The sequence below is a fragment of the Physella acuta genome, unplaced genomic scaffold (genome assembly GCF_028476545.2).
Source record: "Physella acuta isolate Inbredline_101_S28 unplaced genomic scaffold, ASM2847654v3 ptg000756l, whole genome shotgun sequence".
NCBI classification, from domain to species: domain Eukaryota; kingdom Metazoa; phylum Mollusca; class Gastropoda; family Physidae; genus Physella; species Physella acuta.
This window is the reverse complement of record NW_026732274.1, coordinates 149338-171224: the sequence shown is the minus strand read 5'-3', so window position 1 is coordinate 171224 and position 21887 is coordinate 149338. Positions and strand designations below refer to the sequence as shown.

General features: G+C 34.1%; 1 protein-coding gene across 1 annotated transcript; it reads left to right on the top strand.

The window, feature by feature from the left end:
- Positions 1–61: 61 nt before the first annotated feature.
- On the top strand, positions 62–16347 carry LOC131950339 (uncharacterized). The gene is made up of 9 exons (XM_059312441.1): positions 62–144; positions 3715–3862; positions 4532–4723; positions 5683–5833; positions 6179–6496; positions 9773–9856; positions 10603–10715; positions 13311–13502; positions 13920–16347. The coding sequence occupies exons 2-9, from the start codon at positions 3740–3742 to the stop codon at positions 15537–15539; spliced, it is 2793 nt and encodes a 930-aa protein (XP_059168424.1). The 5' UTR covers positions 62–144; positions 3715–3739; the 3' UTR covers positions 15540–16347.
- Positions 16348–21887: the final 5540 nt, after the last annotated feature.

Below are 21887 nucleotides of genomic sequence, written 5' to 3'. Positions count from 1 at the left end.
GTCTTTTCTTTGTTCCATGACCATTTTCTAGGGAAACGAGTTCCTCGTAAGCACGCATGCGCGTTGGATGCTGCTAAACGTGAGCAGCTGTTACTGCATTAACTCTACACAACGCAGACGTGTGTTCTGATGTAAGCTTGACTGGTAAGTACTGCACTTCATAAATTTAGTTTTTGAGTTTATTAACTATCGAGAAGCATTTGAGATTATATTAATAAATTAAATCAAAATTCTTAAGATTATGTTATACGAGTGATTATTGTAAAGAATGATTGTTGATATAGGCATTTTGCTATTATATTATGTAATGTCGTACTGTATTCACCAATCTACCTCAGCACATCTGTATGAGTCTATAAACAGTTAATAAGTATTATGTGTGCGAAAATAAAAATAGCAAGATTCGATAATCAGCTCATAGATTTAGAAATGCCATTATCAAAAAAAACATTGAATAGTTTAAAACACATGGCATTCAAGCTAATGTAGTAAGGTTTATTTGGGTCACGCATTTAGTAGTCCGGAAGTTTTTTTTTTTTGTTTGTTTTTTTTTGAAGATACATGAGCATTGTGTGTGTATGTGGGGGGGGGGGGGGGTTCAGTATCCTTTAAGATAACATTATTTGCGGTCGATCTGTTTCCATTTTTTCTGAGGTGTAACTATAGCTCCATGGCAGCCATTTTGTAAATGCATCAGTTGTGAATTACTCAAGTACAGGGTTTTCCCGATATTACGTATTTCTTTCTATGAAAATTGTGAAAACTGTAAGCCTCCTACAAATTATCCGCGTGCTTGCTCCTGTATATAACACCGAAAGAAAAAGAAATATACAGCGTTTCTTTCAGACTTTTTTCTACGGGGGAGGGGGGATGCAGTTGACACTGGTAAAAGTGTATATTCTCTATATGAATTTTATTTCGTTGGGGGGGGGGGGGGTGTTTGTAGACATTTGTTTCGGGGGGGGGAGAAGGGGGGGGGGGGGGGCGAAGAGATGTCTGGAAGAAACTCTGAAAATATAAAGACTAAGAATAACGTAGCGCAATTACTGTAGTAAAACCAAATAAACTTTGTGGAGCATTTGTTAGATATAGCTTGTGACAGTAACATAAGAGTAACAGTTTTTTATAAACGTTTTACTTATTAGAACATCATCACGATTACATTAAATTCTTCTTAGTTTTGAAGCGAATAAATTGGGGTAATTTTACGCGAGTTTTACAGGTTTTAGTAACAACGTTTACTGTGTCGTCCTTAAGTATACCGTGTATTATGGACTGTTTATTTATTCCCTTTTGTTAGGGTGGGGTTGTTCAAACCACTAGTTGTGGGGGTGGGGTTGCTGAAACCACTAGTTGTGGGGGTGAGGTCGTTGAAACCACTAGTTGTGGGGGTGAGGTCGTTGAAACCACTAATTGAGAGGGTGGGTTTGTGGAAACCACCAGTTGTGAGGGTGTAAGTTGAACAAACCGTTACCCTAGCAAATATGGTAATGGCAGTTCTACCACCAAATGTAATGCAGGGTTGTAGAAAATTTGATTATATATATATATATATATATATATATATATATATATATATATATATATATATATATATATATATATATATATATATATATATATATATATATATATATATATATATATATATATCTGTAATGTTCTGTCATGAACATACGATATATTATACCTTCTTACGGGGATCGTCTCTTCTTATGTACGCCTGTTACAGTGTAGAATCAACACAAATACCCAATATTCAATACAATGCAGTTTTTTATTTACACATCAAATAGGCTCCTACCATAACTACGCCCTAACACATGACTGTCTACTAACACTATCTAACTACAACTAAGACTTGTCTTCTCTCTCCTCGCTCCCATGACCATCCCTAACACTATCTACCTCTAACTTCATCTTTCCCCTAGCGCTACCTATCTCTAACTTCCGACCCACGCTTCAGTGGTCATCTGACCGTCTCACGTGACCAGTAATCTCCCGTAATTCTATTGGTCTACCTAACTACGCTATGCTCTGTTTCTGCCTACTTCTGTTTGACCTATATGACGTAAACTTGCGTCACAACACCTTTCTATATATATAATGCTCTTCTTGGAGACCCTAGAAAACACCAAGCTGTAAGCGCGCTCCCTACCACCCCCACCCCTACTTGGTCTGGTGAGCTGTGGTTCACGCTAAATGTTTACAATCGTAGAGCCGGGTTTAGTGACGGCTATTAGGGGCAGATAATTTAGTTGGAAACGATTTTAAACTTAGGGGAGGTAACTAAGAAGAGGCTGCTTTCACGGGGCGGGGGGTAGTGGTTGGGGAAAGGAGGGGGTTATCGTCCTTAACGAGCTACTGATAGTGTTTTAAAACAAATATATTCAGTGGCAGCATTGGTACTGTCGAATTCACAAATTATGAATGACTGAAAAGTAGAAAATAAAACAATTAAATAGCGGCGTATGATACGCCGCGGGTCAGCTCGTGTTATTTATTCGAGTATACTGTAGGAGATTTCCTCAAACTCATTCTTAATTATTACGTGTGAAAATAATTTGCACCATGCGGCTCGGAGTTCAATCCTACTTTCGCCTGCTTTTCTTTCAGGTTTTACTTCCATAGCATGTCCAAGAACAATCTGCAAGGCCGCCGTTTTTTTAGTTTAGAGTTTTCTTACCTAGATTACAAGCTGCGTCTCTCCGGGGTTCGAGCTCGGGACCTTTTGGTGTTTTTAGCCTTGATCTCTTCAGCCCATCAACTTTTTCCCCTACTTTATCTTGATTTTTGTGTACCTTATTCAATTAACATTTCAGTTTGAATATTAAATACGTTTTTACTTGCAACTTTGTAACGTTACACTTGCAAAGTCCACCCCCTCCCTCATGCTTTTACTTCACACATCGTCACGGAAATTGAAATCAACCCACCTTCCGCCTACTCATCATGATAGTGATTTTATTTATTGACGACCCCTAATAATCAACTGTCACCTGGTGCTATGGACTTGTCGTGGCTTGGCAGCTTGTGTACCCTGACCGCCCCCAGAGCTTGGCAGCTTGTGTACCCTGATGAGCCCCAGAGCTATACCACCGGGAGTGTTAACTTCTAGTAGGTTCAACCAAGCTGGGAAGATCTTCGTGGGTAGGGGTCAGACGAAAACTACCACCCCGGTCCTCCAGGTTGGGGGTTGAGCATAAGGTCAGCAACCTTATATCGTAAAAAAACAAATCGCTACAGAAACACAGACGAAGAGAAATAGAGACAGCTGGAACCAGGGAAGAATGGATCTCTCGATAGAGAATTTATGAAGCCGGATGGTGAAAGCAATTGAAGGGCTCAGTGGAAAAAGTACTTAAGTGTATTTTGAGAGTTTTGAGAAAAATGAGTGCAAAGTTTTTAAATTGAAGCTGAAATACCAAAACAGCTGATGCAAAGTATTCGAATTAAGCTACTTCGGTACTGTTTCCATGGCCCAAATTTACAGGGATGGTTTAGTGAAGGTAAACAAATAATATACCGGTTTAACTCATTTTTGAAAAAATGTAACTTAAGTACTTTTTCCACTGAGCCCTTCAATTATGTATATTAAAGCCTAATAAGCATCAATCCGTTAGAGAGTTTTACAGTTCTAAAGCTGTACTCCCCTTTAGTCAGATTTCTCAGTTATTATAATGCACAGAGTATTTCATTTTTTCCACACATCAGATTGATTTAAAACATCACAATCAAAATGGAGAGAGTTGTGCCCTACACATCGGGGATGATACTTGGAGATCTTTACGATGCTAGAAAATGTGACATCTTGAGAAATTGTGCGTACAAGTTTCGGGAAACCCACAAGATAATTAAACCGGTAAGTTATAGTTCAGCGTATTTCTATCTTGTCTTTCTTGTTCTTACCATTAACTTGCTGTTTAAATTTACTATATAATTTAATGGTGTAGTGGGATGTGGGGGTGTGGGTAGTGGGATGTGGGGGTGTGGGATGCGGGGGTGTGGGGAAGTGGGATGTGGGGGTGTGGGGTAGTTTGACGTGGGCGTGTGGAATGTGAGCGTGTGGGGGGTGTGTTGTTGGGGTGTGGAATGTGGGGGTTGGGGTAGTGGGATGTGGGGGCGTGGGGTAGTGGGATAGTGGTATGGTGGGGTGTGGGGTATAGGGATGTTGGGTTGAGTGGGCTTTGGGACGGGGGGCAGTTGGGTGGTGGGATGTGGGGGTGTTGGGTAGTAGGATGAGTGGTAGTGGAATGTGGGATGTGGGGTATGGTCTATAAAATATATACAAAAGTTAAAATTTAATATAATGATTACGGGAAAAGAACGAATATTTTAAAGAATTCAAATACAAATGATAGAGAGATGTTTGGTTTTTGTGCTCTGTTAATGTTTATCTTTAAGTGTAATAATTATGGCGATGATTTATTTCAGCACCGCGCGGCTATCCAAAAAAACAAAACAAAAACAAAAAAAAACCATGGATATTCTTGTTGTATTTAATTTAATCCTTTTTATTTCCATACTCCAGGTCGACGAGCTAGAATCAAAGTTTTCATTTACTGAATCTATTGATGATATTTGTGATATACTTATGATACCCAAAGAATACGCACTGAAGGTATGGACAGGTCATATCATCAATGAAGGTGTGAAGCAAGCACTTTTAACGTTATATGTTCCACATTCAGAAACATTGATGATAAGGAAAACTTACGTGAAGGTAATGAGAAAATTTTTTTGTATCCTTATGTGTTTTGAGCAACACATATTTCAATTTAAACAAGCATTTACAGCATAGTTTGAAAAAAATATATCAGTGGTAATACTAAACATTTAATTTTTATCGGGTTATATTTTGTTATTTTATACCGTTCATTAGTGCTCATATTTCATTAAGCAGTAAATAACGCACATTGGGCTTGTGCGATTTTAACTGTATCAGTATAACTTCATAATTAAACAAACAACGTATCTTAGGACTCACGTATCGTGTACATGACAAAAAGTTATGTAAAAATTAACACATTTTAAATGGGAAATACATTATGTACCATGTGGGTGTTAACTGTATTTAGGAAAAAGATTTGCATTTTTTTTACATACGTAATTAGTTGCATGAGAACATGTTAAACAACGTATTTATAATACAATTTGTATGACTCAGCATAACTAATTGTTATTGTTACGTTATTTGTTTATAATAAGCATTTGTAAGCAGCTTTATTTTCATAATCAAGTAAATTTGCCATTTAAAACATTCTGGTAATTTTACAAACTAACACTTAGTCCATAATGTCATTTTTTATGGTTTTTGGGCAAATCTTGTAATTTAATTTTGACTCATTTCTAATGCAACAATTTAGTTCAAACTTTTCAGATAAATTGTTCGCCAATAATAGCGCAAGAATATCTGCGTTTTAATGTAATTTGACAAATAGTCGTTTAATTTTAATTTAAAAATTACTGCAAACTTGCTAACAGCTGGTAACTGTGAACTTGCTGTCAGCTAGTAACTGCACACTTGCTTTTCTTCTCTTATCTTTTATACCAAGACATAACCAAGGTGGTTGACTGTAAACGTAAGCGCAACTAGAAAATACTCTGTCTGAAATATTTCTATATAAAAAGTAACTAAGATTTTCATGTTTTCATTTGTGTACGTTCTTCTTTCTTTTGCAGGAAACAGTTAGTCTAACAGATAGGGACGCCTCTATGGAAGAAAGCTATAAAGATCTAAAAGCAAGTCAAGATGAAGATAAACCAACGCACTGGGTGAAAAGCATGGATATAGGAGATGAAATAGTGATCATTCTCCATTTTCTCGATAACGGTAATTAATTAAATCAAACCATTACCTACTTTTTTTTTATCTCTTCCTCCCCTCCCGGATCGTTTCCACCCTGTAGATTGACCACAAGATTAATACTCGCTCCCTTATGTACATTTTGATATCAACCTTCATAAATTACATTAGATAAGGTAGAGATAGTAAATGTTATCCCTATGCGTTAAAGATACATTAGTCAAAAGTTATGGCTTAATATTATGGTCAGGGTCAGCGTTATTTTATGTTTAGTGTTAAATTACGGTTAGGGTTAATTTTAGAGGTTAGAGTAGTCTTAGTGTATGTGCATATTTATATTATTTCATGACATGCACAGTTTATTTTATACAGATGGCAGTATAATACAGTCAATTCGCGATGATATTTATAAAGCGCTGGAAACATCAAGTGGAGTTCTAGATCCAAAAAAACAAACGGATCTAACTGAAAACTTACAAGATTTCGACCGAATGATTAAGAGAGGATTCTTGAAAGGGTTAGAATGTAAGATTTTCGTGTTCGGTTTTCATGAGTATGATGTTGAAAACTTGCGAGATGTTGCCAAGATGCTGGATATTTTTAGTAAAAACGAAGAAAAGTGGGAACAACAAAAGGAATACAAGACAACTAATGACGTCATCAAGTTTAAAGAATATCATGCTTGGAATGGTAAGAAACACAAAATGTAATGTTTTTTTTAATGTTATTAATGCCTATAAATATTTGGATACATTTTTAAAACAAATTTTGAATATGTGGCTTTTTATATGTTTTGTTTTATTGTTATATTTAAAAATGATTAATTTAAATCAGTAATATATGATGTAATTTAATCGAATTTGTTATTTTTAAAAAAGAATGTATTTTATGACATGCATTATGCAACATAAGAATCTAATATTATGCATTGAAACTTTTGTAAATTTAGCAAAAAATAAACGTTTCAGATAGTGAATTGTGAGATTAATCAAATTAAAACTAAAGAAAATCAGTAAAATATTTTTAACACGTTTTGAGAACCCAAAATAATATGAGTCAATTTTAACAAAGCTTTTTCCAAAGATATTTTGTGTATGCTAATAGCATGCACGCTTCTCTATGGAGCCGAAGAAATATATGTAATTTACTGATTTATAAACCCATGCACATTATTTCCATTGGCGAATATAGACTATTTAGGGAAGCCTTCATTTTAATGTATATATATTTACAATATATATATATATATATATATATATATATATATATATATATATATATATATATATATATATATATATATATATATATTATAAATATGTATCATTTATATCAATGGTCTTGGTTGCAAACCATCTCACTCAAATAAATCAAAAGCCAGTATGATTCTCCATAATGCCTGAAAATACTTATAGAAATCTGGAGAATGATTATTGAGTTATAATTACAGGAAAATGTTTATCGATATTTAATCATCTAAGCATTCCGATTATTATTTCTTGCTCTAAAAATATTGGCGGGAAAAAAGAATTACGTGATATCTGTCTGTATACTTTTGATCAGCAATTACACGACTTTACACCACAACAATAAAGTACTTGAAGGTAAGGATATATTTGATTAATTATATTAAATTTAATCATTTTAAAGAAGAATAAACAAAGAGTATTTGTTTAATGAAACCTATTTCCTGTTAGATTTTTGAGAACCTAACTGTTTTGTTTGCATTTTTATTAAACTTACACAATACTTTGAAACAAGATTTAGAACCTATAATCTAGTACAAATCAAGTCTCAACACTTCATGGTCAGTATTATATACTAGATCTAAATGCTTAGCTTTTATTTTAATGGCCCAATATACAGATGACTATTCAGTTTAAGAAATAATAAATATGCTTCAATGGTTAACCATTGAAGCATGTTTGTTATTTCTAAAACTTTAGCTTAGTTATTAGCATGCTATAGTGATTAATATTACATCATCAGATTTCAGATCAAACTTGAAATTATTTAATCACATGATCTGAAATTGTATTTACAGATGCTACCACACAGCAGAGGGAGAAGGCTTGCAATATCAAACTGTCATGCAACAGAATAATGTCATTTTAGTAGTCACAAAAATATTCCAGTCTGACTTACCAACAATCAGTTTTTATCTTTCAAGATACCAGCATCAGTCGTACCATGAAAGAGACCAACCTCTCGCTATACCATACAAGAGACTAGCCTTACCAAACAACTGAACAGGCTCTCTCAGCTAACCATTTCTACCATACAAGACACCAGCATCTCCCAAAAACAGTCTTACCATATAGAAGAGTCTGATCTTTCAAGAATTTAATGCAACAGAATATACAGTACAACCATGATGCTACTAATTACTTCAAATTCAATTCGAAGATAGGTGGCAATTGCAAAACTTGGGTCGCAACATTAAGATGTAATCCCTAGTCCCTGACCAGCTATACATGAGTTGCAGAAAGATAAAAGCTTTCAAATATGAGCACCAACAAACAAGGCGTAAATACTAGCTGTTATGATGATTTGCCTCATTTTATTTTATTTTTTACCCATTTCAGTGTTTTTTCATAAGACATTTTTTAAAGAATACATAAAAAATACACACATATTTTTAATTTGGTTTTCACTTTTTATTTCGTGCCCTATTTTAAAAATAAGTGCAATTTTAGTTGTAATTAACGTGTTATGTCTCGTTTGTAAATTTAGTTTGTAATACAACTTTCAATAAACTTTATTAGTAGTATTATTATCCTACTAACGCAGCACCTACCAAATTTAACAAAAAGAAACTGCTTATAAAAACACGTAATAAATAAAGCATAACCTTCAACAATTTATAGGTCCGAACTACGGCCATAATGAATGAATAGTCGAAAGCGATAAAGACATACTAAAACACATCTACTAAAAGTAAACTAACCTCATAAAGTAAATTAAACTTAAATAATAAATCAATAAGCCTAAAATTAAATCAAGTGTTAATAATGATTTAGAAACATAAACTTAACGAAATCTAGTTCCTTGGACAAAACGAACGATCGTTCAAAACGACTAAGTCTGCGCGAGCACAGCTTACCGGTTTGGCTTGAGAGAGCTTGAGAACTAGCAAACCGACTAACTTGTAAAACAGGCTATAATTTGGTTAATATTAACAAAACTTATTTTAAAATAATAGAATAGTAAGTTGGAAGAGAGTTTTTTTTCGCACAAATAGTTTTTAATTAATTAGCTATAAAGAATTAAATAATCAGTTTTCTGGCTAGACCTAAACGCTTTTCTTGCATTTGTCTACGTCTAAATATATAAATATCCATACAAATATATTTCCACAAGTTTTGAGTCATGTTAATACAATTTCAATTAGATTGATCTGTATGTAAAATAAAGCGGGAATGATCTCCACTAAACGTTTTCAAATATTGTTAAATAATATTTATTATTTATCTGTCAGAAGCAGTACTTGAGTTTTAGACTTTTGAAAATTTAAAAATAGAATAAGCTCCACTTCCGGTAACCGGAAATTGCTGAAAAATTGATAAAAAAATTAATAATTTGATATAAAACACTGTATGAAATTTCATTAAATTAGCTGTAACGGTACTCAAGTTATCGTGTTCACAGACATACACACACATACAGACATACGGACACGATTTTGCAAAACTATGTTTTTCCGACCCAGGGAGGTGTAAAACGTAGAGATTTGTGAAAATCTCGATTCCGATTTTTTGCATAATACATTACTTTCTCTATACTTTGTATACAAGAAAGTAAAATACAAACTCTTAATATGACAAAGCTTATCATACACTTAAACTTAAATCTATATGTATTTCTTTTGTTAATCTATTTGTTCCTAAACAGGTATCTAAGTGTCTTCTTGATCTTATACCAATATTTCTGGGTATAATATATGTATTACGCGTATATCTTTTTTAGAAGCTTCACCAGGCAGTACAGATCTAAAGATGTTTGAAGGGCAGTTTTATAACTTGAGAGTGACTATTAAGAATTTACAATCAGGTGGGATTATATATATATATATATATATATATATATATATATATATATATATATATATATATATATATATATAAATAAAAGATTCTATTAATTTAAAAACAAGTTTTTACATTTTCGCAATAAATAATGAAACCAGGCCTAATATATTTGATAATAAAATAATAGCTTCGCTGCAGTTTTACAATAACTGTTACAAATGGAATTTTTTCTGGGTTTTTTATTTAGCTGTTGAGGTTGTAATTAAGCTTAAATTACATTTTCGCTCATTATTTTAAATGGCAAAAATTCAATTAGATTATTATTTTTAGTAGTCTACTTTTTAAATGTTATAGGGAGCCTTTCATTTTTATCTTTTGAGAGATATTGTATGCCAAATGATTTAATAAAACCATTAGTTACTACTTACTGTTTTATTATTTGTAGGGAATTTTTAAAAATAAATTGTGTATAAATTTTGACAAATTATTAAGCTATAAACCATGTAGCATAAACATTTAATCATTATTATTTTATTTATCATTATTTTAGTTACAACATTTTTTAGATTACTTTCGCCAACATTACATTTTTCAATTGAGACGGTATTTATTACCTGGATTGCTCTGGACTTAAGTAATCTATTTTTAGCGAAAAATTGTTTTGCATATGAGGTCTCCTGTATGCTGTACTTGTACGTTACATACAATTATGTTTGTATTATGATATATTTTTATTTTCTGTATCAGTGTAATTTTTTTTTTATCAAGAGCTTTCAACTAATCAAGAATATTTACAATGTGACCATCCTGAGGCAAAAGGATATTACAGCCTTCTGCTAGCTTTTTACACTGATTATCCAGAGGCCTCAAAAAAACTAGAGGTACTGTTATTCTTATTTATAATTAGGCTGTATTTATTATCTATATAGTACATTTAAACTTTTTTTTGTAGTTTCCACAACATTATCATTTCGTATTTATACCTTACTGTAGCGATATTAGTATTACTAACAATAACCCCTCCATTGGCTTAGGCAGCAGTTAATCTTCGTTGGGTGAAGAATATAGAAATTGGTTTATCTTTATATAAATATTTATATATATATATATATATATATATATATATATATATATATATATATATATATATATATATATATATATATATATATATATATATATATATATATATATATATATATATATATATATATATATATATATATGCACGCTACTATATATATATGTTACGGTCAAAGCCCGAAGTGCGGCCAAAGCGCGGATTGGCCGGCCAATGCGCGCATTGGCCGGCTCTCTTGGCCAAAGCCCGAAGAAATTAGCACTAAGAGCGTATTTCGTACATTGACCGGCCAATGCGCGCACTGGCCGAGACGTACTGGCCAAAGTCCGAAACGCTTAAACTCGACAGCGTATTTTGTACATCGGCCGGCCAATGCGCGCACTGGCCGGTATGTCCTGGCCAATGTCCTATCTAGACTAAGTTGTGATCGCGTTTTCATTATTCTGGGTGCGGTTTCATTGTGAGTAACGTATTGTTTGGCTTTTTTGTATAGCATTCTATCTGCAAGGCGACTTGGATAAAAAAGGCCGTCAGACATGGCTGTCAAAAGAAAAAAATATGTAAATCCATGTTAGTTTCCATATATGGGCTACAACTGTATGTGACAGCCTCCTCCATGATGACAATCATCAAAGAACAAAATCAAAGACAGTCGCCATCACCTACCACGTGCAACAAGACGGAACGTTCAAAAGACTTTGCCGCGTTCCTTGTAAGTTGAACAATAGTGTCCAAGCGACTTGAGATGGCGTGGGTGTCATGGAACACAGGTCAGCAGCTCACACTGGTTTGCAAACTCAAGGTGCTAAGAAGCTTAAAACATCAAATACAAACTTTAAAGATGGTGAATTGAGTTTTCAATTCTTCACGAAAAACTGCTCTTATTGTCGTCAGTTGGCACTGAGGTAAATCACTACGAACCATCGCATCTTCACAATCATTGACTGAGGGTCAAGGCTACACTCGCTGCAATTGCACAACTAAGTGCACAACAAATCGCTGCAAGTGTAAAATAACAAGCTGCTATGTACTTCTAAATGTCATAAAAGTTCAATTTGTTGTAACAAATGATAATATTGATTGATTGAGACTATAGTACAATAAAAAAATGGAATGTTTCTGTCATTTACTTTAATTAATAATCAATAAAGACTTAATTTCATGATCCTTACGGCATAAAAAAACACCAAAATCTGCTCATGATCTTCTAATTCGGAATTTGGCCGGTCGTCCCTAGCCGATGATCTTCTAATTAAGACTTTGGCCGGTCCACCATGGCCAGTCCGCGGACTGGCCGGCCAAAGGCCGAAATCAAGCAAAGTTTCGGACTTTGACCGACCTATGAGAGGCGATATTGGCCAATGCGCGGATAGGCCGGCCAATCCGCGCATTGGCCGACTTCGGGCTTTGACCGTAACATATACATATATATATATATATATATATATATACATATATATATGTTATATACTTCATCAGACTTTCTTCTAACCCGTGCATGCTACTATATATATATATATATATATATATATATATATATATATATATATATATATATATATATATATATATATATATATATATATATATATATATATATATATATATATATATAGTTGCATGCACGGGTTAGAAGAAAGTCTGATGAAGTATATAAGATGGTTTCATCAATTCGTTACCAATCCTATATTCTTAGACGCGTAACCTTGTTTACTAAAACTGAGTTGCTTAAATGTAGCGTCTATTGTAGTTTTACCGATATGCAAGACGCCCGATTAACGGATACCAAATGCTAAGATAGTCGCTCTAAAACTTAGGGCGCCAAACCGTGGCGAAAATCGCACCCTCCGGGGCGCCACATATAGTTTTTTTTCAAAAACACATTTTCGGGAGTATTCTCATCAACTCTCCATGGTACACTGATGAACGGTGTCGAACTGCATCCCCCTTTTTTTTTTATACCTTATAGAGAGAAAGATCGCACCGTGCCGGGGCGCCACCCTTGCGAAATTAAAAAACATTTTTTGCAGATTATTCTCAACAACTTCCTAAAACGTTTTGGTGATCGGGTGAAAGATGTAGCATTGCATAAAAGGCAGACAGACAGACAAACACACATACATTGCTTTGTTTACTTAACGTTAAACAACTTTTCTTTTAAGTGTCAATGAATCATCCACCTATCACTCTGCACTCGCCACTTACCATAACCTCAACAACTAAACTAACCCGCTACTAATCTATACACTAATGTCTGTTTTTTCGTAAATAAAAAGAAGACTTGATAAACTGGGGTGTATAACAGCAGTAGTTATTCTTGTGTATTGTAATTATTGTTAAAATCTGAAACATTCATTACTTTTTTCAAACGCTTATTTAATTCTTACTCTGATAGTCAATTTTGGAACGGCAAGAATTTTCCTTCATGTCAGAAGATGCAAACAAGCTGCAGGAGAACATTGAGGAACATGGTCTAAATGCCACATTAACCATAGCTGGTCTCGACTTGCGGTATATTGATACATCGCATTTTACGGGGTTAAAAGGCGTGTCCAATGTCGTTAAGACTGTCGATGATTTCATTAAGGTAATAAGATTTTTTGTAAAATTTATCTGTGTTTAGATTTGCAGCAAGGATTTTATTACCATGCCAAGACTATATTTAGCAATTTTGATGAAGCCATTTTTAACTCATTCGATTAAAACGTTATTCGTTCTATATGTTTGAGGAAAAATGTCTTCCTGGGTACCTGAAAGGTTAAAATATGGGAACAAGATTTCATTGAAAGACAGCGGTTATCCATTTTAAAAAGTGATTTGTCCGCATGAGAATATTTACCTCAACCAGGTTTAAAGGACGATTGTAATACAGACATCGTTAAAATTTAACTATTGAAAATGATTCACACCAACAACAAAAAAGTAGATCTTAGGAATATATTTAAGCTATTATATAAATTGTTTCTTCATGCAAATGAATATTTTTTTTTAAAAATGTTTGTAGAGAAAAACAGAGCAGCTTCCAAGTGGACAACCCATCCAGTTATTATTACTTGGTAAAACAGGACACGGGAAAAGCTCAACAGGAAATAGCATCCTCAGAAAGTCAGTGTTTGAAGCGAGCAATAGTACACAATCGGGAACAATCACGGCCAGCACCAACAGTGCCATCGTCGACTCGCGTTTAATTACGTGCGTAGATACGCCTGGTGTCTATAATACATCTGAACAAACGGCAGATTCTAAAATTTACGCTGAAGCGATTCAAGCAATTAGTCTTGCCATTACACATTGTTCCCAGGGTATTCATGCTATCTTACTGGTTTTTGCTTACGGGGTTAAAATGACAAAAGAAGAACAAAAGTGTATCGAAATGCTTACATCTTTGTTTGGGGAAAATATATTGGAAGAGCATGTCATTATTGTAATGACAAAGGGGGATAATTTAAAAAAAGATAACGAATCTTTTTCTGACTGGCTAAGCGGAGACCAAAATAAATGTTTCAAAAAGGTATTAAAGGCCTGTGACAACAGATGTGTTTTGTTCGATAATAAAACTGAGGACGAGAAATGCATGAAAGAACAACTAGTAATTCTAGTCAACTATATAGATTCATTAGGCAGGGTTCCTTATACCAATCAAATGTTCAAAGATGCTGAAAGAATGCGAGCAGAACTTTTCAGTGACAGCATCTTGTTAGACAACATCTTCACCAGCTCCTGCAAATCACTTTATGAAGATTTAAAGCAACTAAAAAGTGACGAACCTATTAGCCCCAGTATCGAAGCTCAGGTCAACGATCTCTTTATTATACTAGGCAATCCAAATAAAGGTACACAGATTTACAATCTCTTTTCTGCTGTTTGGAATGTTAAGAATCAAATTGAAGTTAAAAGAACAAGTAGAGATACTATGCTGAAAGAAGATAAAAGTGTGTTAGAGCTGATGACTTGTTTGGTTGAAACTGTTGACGAAATTAATGCGGTTGATGAAAAGGTGACACCTGAAGTCGCAAAAGAAGTTAACTGTTTTCCAGAATTTTCAGTGGTTATTTTGGAAAATGGAGATGTCGTACGCATGAAGAATTTAAACACTGGAATGAGAGTTCTAGCATTTGATAAAAACAAGGGACTATTTTATGATGAGATCTACATGTTTGGACATAGAGAACACGGCGTCATGTCAAAATTTGTCGTCATCCATTCAAAGACAAGCCACCTCACAATCTCACCAGAACATCTAATTCTCTGTAAGAAAAACGGTATAGAACGTTTTGTTTCCGCTAAAAATGTCAAAGTCGGAGATGAAATTCTAACGAAATCTGAGCTGGGGTTTGTCTGGTCAAGCGTGGCTGACGTCACCTACAGAGTGGACAGAGGTCTGTACGCACCTTTCACCAGAAGCGGCACCATTGTGGTGGACGGTGTCGTGGCCTCCTGCTACATCGATGTGCTGCCACATGACGTGTGTCACAGGATGGTGTCACCAATCAGATGTTTGTACCGTGTGTCACCATCTCTAGTGAGACGTGTCTGTGGTGTGTCAGACACACAGCCGGTACCAAAGATAGCTCGCCTAGCCTTAACGATTTTAGGTTTTGGTAAGAAGATCAATCAGATATGAGAAACAGCAGGTATTTAAGCAAGCTTGCCTAGACTGATGTGTTATGGGATACATAAAAATATTTTGCTTTAAAGCCCTACATTTTAGAATTCCCATTTATTTTAGTATGGTTAAAACAATCTAGTTAATCTGAGTAAGGAATTATAAAAAATTCTAAACCAAACTTTTAAGGTGTAAACAAATGAACTATTATTGTATAATTTTTTAATTGTCGAAAAGCATTGATTTTGAGTAATATAAAGTTTAACAATTTATCTTATGTTCAGATTACATTTTGATTTTCTTTATACTGTAATAAGTGTAACTAAACATTGCTGATGAACTTAACATTTCTTAATCTAACGCATCGATTATTTTTGAAGTTATTACGACAATGTTGTATATGAAGTGTATGCTGTATAAAGTTTGATGCTTTTTTTTTCTTCAAACATCAAGCCACAATATAGCTGCAAATTAAATGTTTAATGCAAAAAATAAATTTAGCAACACATTTGTGTTGAGGTAATTAAAAATGTTAAATATGTGGAATTATTTTATAGATACACATGTGTATGTCATTTTAACCACTTTTTCTATTTTACTTATTCGCAAGATTATTAACTCAGCAACCATGGCTTTGATGGAAACTTAATTCTCAAAATGTAATCAAATGTAATGAAGAAATCTTTCGTTTTTTTAATTAATCGCTGTTAATAATATTGGTTTATGCTAATTCAATAAAGTTTTTGTTATTTTAAATCGCGTGCAATTAAATTGTATTTTTCTTTTCTTTTAATATTACTCTATTAATAATAAACTGAAATAAATTGAAAAACTCTGCATTTGTCAATTTATTGTTTCGTCTACGCTTCTATTGTATACAAATTTAAAATTCTGATTACATTTCACGTTGTTTTCTGTTATATATTTTATACAAAGAGATGGCAATTTCCTCTTTAATTAAGCTACAATTTCAAGCTGTTAACTCTAGTGTATGAAATCCTTGACAAACTTTAGAAAGTACGAACCCTAATAGAGTCAAAGGTGTATCTGAAAAGGGGGGGGGGGTGAGGGGGGGGGCGCCGTCTCCAGTTGGGCACCAAAGTGTTAAGATAAAAGAATTGAAGCTCATTTTAAGCTGTAGTTTGGAATTATGAACAGTCAAAGTCCAGAAAATTGACAGCAACAAGCTTGTACATACTGATAGAACAGTCTTCTACCGTGTAACTGTTAAACAGATACCCTTATGAACCAGTGACCGGTAAAACCGCTTTCTATTTTATCCTCTTTTGGGCAGTTTCTTCCAGACATCTCTTCGGGTGTGGGGGGGTGGGGGGCTCCAAGTCTACCGCCCCCCCCCCCCCCGAACGAAATGAAACACTTCTTTTGGTGGAGAGGGGGGCGTTTTAGATGACTAAAATCTGATGAATTTACACTAGATTGGTGAGTAGATAACTTTTATCACATATAAAACAAACCAATTGTATTAAAGCGTGTTATATGATTGTGTAACAATAATAAATGTTAGTGAAGTAAAAGAACCTCTCTACCAACTTTATCCAACATAGTGGGGGTGGGGGGGGGGGCTTTTTTACAAACAAAAATGGCAAGGATTTGTACTGGAATGGTCTATACAACCCTTTAAGACAGAAAAGACATCAATTGTATTGGAGTTTATTGTGTAACAATAACATAAGAAAAGGGTAGTGGGTGTTTAAATTGGCAGGATGTACACCGGAACGGTGAGTAGATAAATCGTTTAACACTTAGAATAGAAACCAATTGTACTAACGAGTAATGTACGATTTCACTACCTAGTTTTGTTTTTAAAATGACGCGACTAGTTCTTTGCACGAGACTTAGGATTTTCGTAACTTCAACGTGAGAGTTCAGGTACCTTTACTTGATTGCATTAATACCTTGACTGGAGCAACTGTATTAAAGGGAAATAAATATCGTGGATTCTTGCGTCGCTATATGATCAGTATAATAGCATACAGTCAGAGCAGGTGGATGAAGGCGATAATCTTCGAACTAATGTTAAAGAACCAAGTCAAATATAAAATGGCTTTTTATGTTTAAAATTATCCAATAAAACTGTTTACTAGAAACTTAGTATAATTAACCGAATTGATTGTTTGTTTTGTTCATAACAAGTAATAGTTGATTGTTATTTAAGATAAACTGACAAAACACAACAGTTGCTATTGCTTTGTTATTTTCTTCAACCTAACTGATAATTACAGAAAATTTGATACACCTGAGGACAGTTGGAGAGACTAGTCCTGCTCTGGTACCATGGGGTCAATATGACCCCAACCATTTTTAGAGCAATTTATTTTGAAAAACTACCAGGATTAGTGACCTCACCTGCCGTGTATCTTTTCATAAGGCCTTCATGAGTACGTTACACATGTTTAATATTTTCAAAGTATTAACGGTTATTTATTATTTTGATTTTTGTTCGCTTGGGGTCATATAGACCCCATAGTACCGTCAATGTTATAAAGATATTTTCACCTTAATATACCGACACAAACAGCAAGCACCCCACATTCTCATCCAGGACTATGCTTGAGAGTGTTACATGTGTGCCAGATCATGCGACAAGCAAAGAAAATTAGTTTGAAATGACTGTTATCATTTGGTGTGCAAAGAACATACAAAGCTAGTACACAATCAATGCCAGCAATGACAATTTCATACAGTGGTTCAAATAACAAAAATTTTATCATGGAACTGTGCAATATTTATTTGGGCGTACTAACACATTGTCACCTCTTATTAGGTCAAGCCAAACAATAAACAATAATAGAGAGCAGTTATTCTGGTCAAAAAGTCAATTTTTCACCAAAAAGGTAATTTTTTTTTCTAAGGTACCAGAGCAGGTTTAATACACCCCTAGATCTAGAGCACATTAGTGATGCCCTTTTTGCTCTGGATGTAATCAGGTCTACCATAAACAATCCTCCAATAGTGCCAGCAGTGAAGGCCGAAGTTGTGCCGATAGCATTTATTAGTAATTATCCCACTACACTCGCGATATACACTAAACCACTTCCTCAACATATACACCGCCCCCTATTCACCCCAACCCATTGTGAAAGTACAACATAACGCATGGATTTGAAAAAAAATCCATACATGATCCATATGACGATCACAACACAACCGAAGTCTCAAATCCATCTAACTTTCGAACCCCTTCCCACACCCCGCACTTAACACACACTTCAAAACACACCTCCTCATATCCCACCCGACAACATACGAAAACACCATATAATACAAAATGCAATCTTACTGCTGTAAACCTTACACCTCACCAACTTAACCCTACTATCTAAAGCCTTAAACACTTCCTACGCCATTTCTAACTAATAAACAAATACACCACATTGTACCGAAAAACATATTACCTAGCCGCCTTTATTATATAAATACTAGCTGCATCCCGTGCTCCGCCACGGTAAATCTTTTTTAAATGTACCAACTTTGGAACAGAACAAAACAAACAAAAACACAACACAAACAAAATACAACCACAACCACAACACAACCACAATACAACCACAACCACAACACAACCACAACCACAACACAACCACAACACAACCACAACACAACCACAACCACAACACAACCAAAACACAGCCACAACACAACCACAACCATAACACAACCACAACCACAACACAACCACAACACAACCACAAAAACAAAACAAAATTGAGAGATCATAGACTAATTAGAAAATAATATAAATAATCTTAACATTTTCTAATTTACTTATGAACCTTAACATATAATAATCAATGTGGAAGTAATAATAAAAATTAACACGTTTTCCCAGGCGTCTGCGCACAGAGAGAGCCTTTCCATTATTCTCAAAAAGTCTAATTTCACCATCTGTGTTCATAACACAGAAAAACAAAAGCAAAATCAAAAAAATAATGATTTTGAGAAATGATAGACTAATAAGAAAATAATAATAAATAATATAAATAATCTTAAACTTTTTCTTTTTTTAATTATGAACCTTAAAATATAATAATCAATGCGGTAGTAATAAAAAAAAAGATTAACTTAAATTATTGATGAGTTAAATATATTTTCAAATTACCTTCCTTGCAAAAATTACCACACAAAAAAATGTTGAATAAATTAGTTTTTTCGACCTACTTTTATGAAAATGTATCCTTTTTTTCTAGGAATATAAACTAAAATGATATTTGACATGGATCTTTTTAATATGTTTTAGCAATGTGCGAGTATTTAATATTTTCTTTACGTTATGCAAAAAAGTAAAAACGGTGGCAATTATAAAATAGCTCTATGCCGTTATATAAACAAACCCTACTCTATTACTTATAATAAGACTCAGCCATGCACTGAAAAGCACTGCAAAGAGCGTAGTTTACTTTTATGGTTCCAAAAGCTATAGCTATGACAGAAGGAAGGAAGGACTGACACACGCTCAGCCCGCTTATATTATAGATATAAATATATACATACACACACACACATATATATATATATATATATATATATATATATATATATATATATATATGTATATATATATATATATATATATATATATATATATATATATATATATATATATATATATATATAAAGACGTACTGATCGTGGGCGTTGGTGCAATCTAAAAATAAAGAAATTTAGAACACTCGATATCTCGATATGACAATGTTCAATTGTTTTAAATGAAGTAGTTTTGAGCGCGTGCCCTATTTTTTTTCATCAACACGACACTAATCTCAATATTTGTTGTGCGACCTTTTTTCTAAAACTCTGTTGATGCGTATAAACATCAGCTGTGTTATATAGGATCACAGATGTTAGAGCGATGATTGTCCACACTTAACACAGACGCCACTTGGCATGGTGTGTGGACTTCGTGTGTAGTCAGATTGTAGAGTCCAGGATTTGTTACGTTAATATATCCAGATCTCTTTCGAACAAACTACTATAGCACATACTTTCATTTAAATAGATATATAATCAGACTCAAACTATCAAGACCGACAGCGACAGAAAATAAAACTCGCAAAATCATGCACTTACAAAATTCACAGGTCTTCGCTTGTGATAACTATTTTACAATTGAAGTTAAGCCTGCCAAATGCAAATAAATACTCTACAGCTAAAAATTCCAAAAACTTTGTAAAACAATATAGAAACACATATTATAACTTCTGCTATGTACGATAGGATGAGTGTGTGTTTTGGTAAAAACAAACAGTGTTGAAGTAATTGCATACGGTGTAGGTCTCAATTGCTTTAATTACGCGTGTGTCCCGTATTGCAGGCTGTCTTCTATTAAGTGTGTGTAGCTCTGTATACTTCTTCTATGTATGCAAGATTTTTGGTCATAGTTGTTAGTGTAGGCATTTCAGTTTTAAGCTTGTTGGCTTAAATTGTGGTCAATATTTTATAGTTACTAATTAGTAATCAATTTGGTCTGTGGCAGTGTTTTCTATAAAAAAAATTACTCTACCCCCCCCCCCCCCCACCCGGACGAAATTAAATTTATATAGAAAACATATAATTTTACCAGTGTCTGCTCCCCCGGAAATTATAGTCGTCGTCCCCCCCCCCCCCCCCAAAAAAAAATGCATCAGACCCCCCCCCCCCCCTCCCGGAGAAGAAAGGTCTGGAAGAAACACTCTTCTGTTTCTGGTGGTTAATGTGTAATGCTTTAGGATTAGCGTTATATATGATTTTTTTTTATTTTAATTTTTTTTTATTTACTATTAAAGTTACCCATTACAATTCATGCGTTTACGGTGTAAAATACAATACACCCTTACATGATAATATTCCGATATTATTTTTAGCGCAATTTCCATTCTGGAGAATTGCGTTTATTAACCCATCATTTCTGGATGTATGAATGTATGGATGTGTGTTCGCAGCTTTAAGTCGTATCTCCTCCTCAACGAAGCGATATCGAGGACTAGTTCCAAAGCAAATTTGTTAATCAAGTTACGAGGATGATAGTGGGCCAAAAAAATTCCAGAATTCCTTCCTGGATTTCTCGGAAAAGCCAAAAAACCTCGAAAAAATGCAGTTTTTGGCCCATATCTCGGCAACCAGACCACCTTAGCGACTTGAAACATTTACCAATCGATTCCTGCCATAATTTAGAACAATATTGCCGAAGAAAGTTTTCAAAAATATCTTTTCGTTCGGTCACAAATTTTAAAATTACATAAACACCTACAAACCGATCGTTCTCCTAGCTTGAACGCACCCCAGCATTATACGGCAGAGCTATTTTTAGATAACATAAGGAAATTGCGCATAAATGTCACTAGACTTTTTAATTAACTTGTTTTAGTT